Genomic DNA, 1,954 nt, shown 5'->3' on the forward strand with positions numbered 1-1,954 from the left:
GAACCACACTCACTCCAGCTGCTTCCTCATAATCCGTGCAGCAGTGGCCGGGCCACATGTACGGACAGCGGGTGGGTGATACCAAGTTTTTTGCAGGGGAGGGGTTCGGGAGAAGGGGGTTGCATTAAAACACGCAGCAATTTTACTAAAAAATGTAAACAAATAAAGAAAATCAATTATTGATGTAATATATGTATACTTAAATGATGCAATTTTATTGGGGGGGTTATATTGACTGGATCAAATTATTGGGGGGGTTATAACCCCCCTATCCCCCGTGTAAATTATGCGGGTGGCCCGCCCCACTAAAACACATGTTCCTTCATCTTTTTACCTACCAGTAGACACAAGTTGTGACCAGAGCAGACCTGACAGCTCCGTGTGAAAACATGAGTCACCTGGTTAAACTGAGCCTCCATTTTTAACGTCTTCATAATGAGAACTTTTCTAACTGTTGTAAAAGATGTTATTCCACTTTGACATTTTGTGTTTTCATAGTTTTGAAACGTGTTATTTTTCTCTGCATCCTTTTGGGCTGCAAATAACTTTGATCATGTTTGAGTGTAATAAAGAAAACAAGATGTATGAAGCAGGTCGTCACAGTRTCAGGAGGGTTGAGGTGATATAAACTGATTAGTTTGGTCAGATGAAACCTGAACATGAAGCACTCACAGGGCTTGTTGTTTTAAACTAGTCAGGTAAATGACATGGATGTTTCTCCCTGAAGTGAACCTAACATAATGAAAACATTAAAATGTTTTGTTTCAAACTAGTGTAACATTATATTTATCTCTCTGTAACTGTGTAAGCTGACTCAAAGCCTGAACATGACACTGCAGAAACAGAAGTTATATTTGAGTCTTTGATAGAAACCAGACTGTCATTTCCTTTTTTTAACCTAAATATTTTTATTTGTCACTTCCTTTTACAACCTCCTCAAATCCTTTTCATGCCATTTGCAAAAGTTTGTAAGCTGTGGGTTGGCATTTTTTCATAGAAACTCTTATCTGATAATGTTTGTTTTTTCTTTACAGGAATAGACTTCAAGATTAAAACAGTTGAATTACAAGGAAAGAAGATCAAACTGCAGATATGGTGAGTCTGACATTTAACTTTGTTGTGGTGTTTGTTGGTGAGCACCAGTCAGGAGGGCTTTATCCTCCATGGTCTGTCTGATGTGAAAGCAGGAAGTGGTCTTCAGTCCATCTGGAGGTCTGCTGCAGGCTTATTGTTAAAGTCCATAACATCTGGTTTCAGCAGCTGGAAATGACAGTTAAATTGTTTACTTAAGGTTTCACAAAAGTCAGATTTGTACAGTCAGGATCTGAGCTGTAAGCTGAGCTTGAACAAGCCTTCAAATTATCAGCAGCTGTAATCTGTTGCTCTAACACCAAGCCTTTTAATAAGCCTGTAGAAAACAATCAGTCCAGGAGCTTCACTGAAGCAGCTGTAAATAATCTGGGATTAATGCACGTTCACAGTTTGTTCACTAGACCCACTGAGTGGATCACAGATTAACTGATCAGACATGTGAGTCTGACTTCCTCCAGCAGTGTAAGGGTTAATTATMCTTCATATGAAGACATGAAGTAAAGCACAGACTGATGCTGAAATAATTAAAAAAGTAAAAACTTTTTGTGTCTCTGATTCTGTAAGTTTTCTGAATTAAACAAAATAAACATAATTAATATGAACAGCTGATGGCTTAACATGATCATGACTACATTTAGGAAGTGATACAGATCAACAGGGGGTAAAAGGAAGACCGGCTCCTGTGTGTGTGGGAGGGGCCAGTGGGAGAGGGAGGGGCCAGTGGGAGAGGGAGGGGCCAGTGGGAGATCTCAGAACTGAGCTCTGAAGGGAGAGGGGGCAGCTCCAGTCAGGCTTCAGTGCACGTTGGGGGGATCAGGGGCACAAAGAAGCTGAGGCTGAGGGCTTTTTTTTTTTTTTTTTT

The 1,954-nt window shown here is 40.2% G+C and overlaps 1 protein-coding gene across 1 annotated transcript in view; it reads left to right on the forward strand.

The window, feature by feature from the left end:
• Window positions 1-1,954, forward strand: part of rab10 (RAB10, member RAS oncogene family) — a gene marked incomplete in the record, with an annotated part of 31,586 nt that overhangs the window by 14,095 nt on the left and 15,537 nt on the right. The window contains 1 exon segment of the mRNA XM_014031548.1: window positions 1,035-1,095. Within this exon segment, the coding sequence (XP_013887002.1) occupies window positions 1,035-1,095 (61 nt within the window).

The sequence above is a fragment of the Austrofundulus limnaeus genome, unplaced genomic scaffold (genome assembly GCF_001266775.1).
Source record: "Austrofundulus limnaeus strain Quisiro unplaced genomic scaffold, Austrofundulus_limnaeus-1.0 Scaffold1269, whole genome shotgun sequence".
NCBI classification, from domain to species: Eukaryota; Metazoa; Chordata; class Actinopteri; order Cyprinodontiformes; family Rivulidae; genus Austrofundulus; species Austrofundulus limnaeus.